Genomic DNA, 1,273 nt, shown 5'->3' with positions numbered 1-1,273 from the left:
ACTGCCTGGTGGACGGTGCCTCGGGGCATATACAACACGTCTCCCGGGCTCAGCACCACCTCCAGAGAGGGCGTTCCGATCTCCTCCTGCTTCAAGTCCCCGCTGGCTTGATTGGGCAAGGCAAAGTTGCCCATGGGGGCATAGAGCCGCCAGGCTTTCTTTCCCTCCGTCTGGATCACGAAGATCTCCACCGGGTCGGAATGGGGCGCAAGGCCCTGGGTGCCCCCCGGAGTCAGGTAGGCGTTCACTCCCACCAGACACCCAAATTGGGCTTCAAGAGCCGCTGCCAAGCGCCAGCATTTGTCGTCCCATCGCTGAGGCTGGAGGACCTGTAGCGTACATCCCTTTTGCTCGTGCAGGCGGGACAGCGTGCTTGCCGTGCCCTGCCCCCTATTGGTCGCATTGTGCGTCTCCCGCTGACCGTGCACGTATCGCGCCGCATTCACGTCCACACCCAAACGGAAACTATGACGACCCTTCTCCTCGCCTTTTTCATCGCGTTCCCGGGCGGTTTTCAGGTAATCCTCGAGGGAGAGAAGGTGGTGGAAGAAGGCAAGGCGTTCCGGGGTAGAAGGGAAGACAGAGGGAGCACTTTCCCAGTGCTTTTCCAGAAAGGATGCTCTTTTACCTTCCCCAACTAAAAAATCCAAGGGGTCGCAGGCCAGTTGCTCAAAAGCTCTCTCCAATATGGAGAAGGATGGAGACGAGTGGGATAAACCGGCTAAGGGTGCGGCATTGATCGTCATCGTGCTGGTGGAGGTGCCTTCACCAGGGGAGGTTTTGAGCTTCGTCTTCTGCAAGGATGGCGCTGTGAAGGTCACAGGCATGGATTTCCGCTTCTTGCCCATGTTGTACCTGGCTTGATGGGACTCGGTACTTTGTGCCGTGTCGGAAGGGGTTTGTTTTCTGAGCCAGTATCTCCTCAACGTGTGGCACCAACGACTCGGATGGCGGCGTGACGACACGCGATATGGCAGACTAGGCAGGAGCCACAGATAGGACAACAAGAGGTTCACGTCCAACAATTCTCCCTTACGCATGTCCCAGCGCAAGCACGCAGGCGAAAAAATATATAAGATGGCAGAGGAATGTAAATCAGCCTCAGGTAAGCACTGCTAGATCAAACCTTTTAGAAAGCTACCCTTTTTACGTCCCCTCTCGCATTCCTTTATCCCCTTGTTCCACTTCGATCATATACACAGCCTGCCCACCCGTATCATCATCATCACAACTTTCGGACCCTGACGACAACAACAGTGAGTTCTCGAGATTC

The 1,273-nt window shown here is 55.7% G+C and overlaps 1 protein-coding gene across 1 annotated transcript; it reads left to right on the top strand.

Moving 5' to 3' along the window:
- Positions 1–147: 147 nt before the first annotated feature.
- On the top strand, positions 148–400 carry NGA_2126000 (uncharacterized protein; the record flags this gene model as incomplete). The annotated part of the gene is made up of 1 exon (XM_005854633.1): positions 148–400. A coding segment is annotated over one exon (253 nt), but the record flags the coding sequence as incomplete, so codon positions are not given.
- Between the last annotated feature and the right edge of the window lie 873 nt (positions 401–1,273).

Source organism: Nannochloropsis gaditana (genome assembly GCF_000240725.1).
Source record: "Nannochloropsis gaditana CCMP526 unplaced genomic scaffold scaffold438, whole genome shotgun sequence".
Taxonomy (NCBI): Eukaryota; class Eustigmatophyceae; order Eustigmatales; family Monodopsidaceae; genus Microchloropsis; species Microchloropsis gaditana.
The sequence above is the reverse complement of the archived record's forward strand: the minus strand, read 5'-3'. Positions and strand labels throughout refer to the sequence as shown.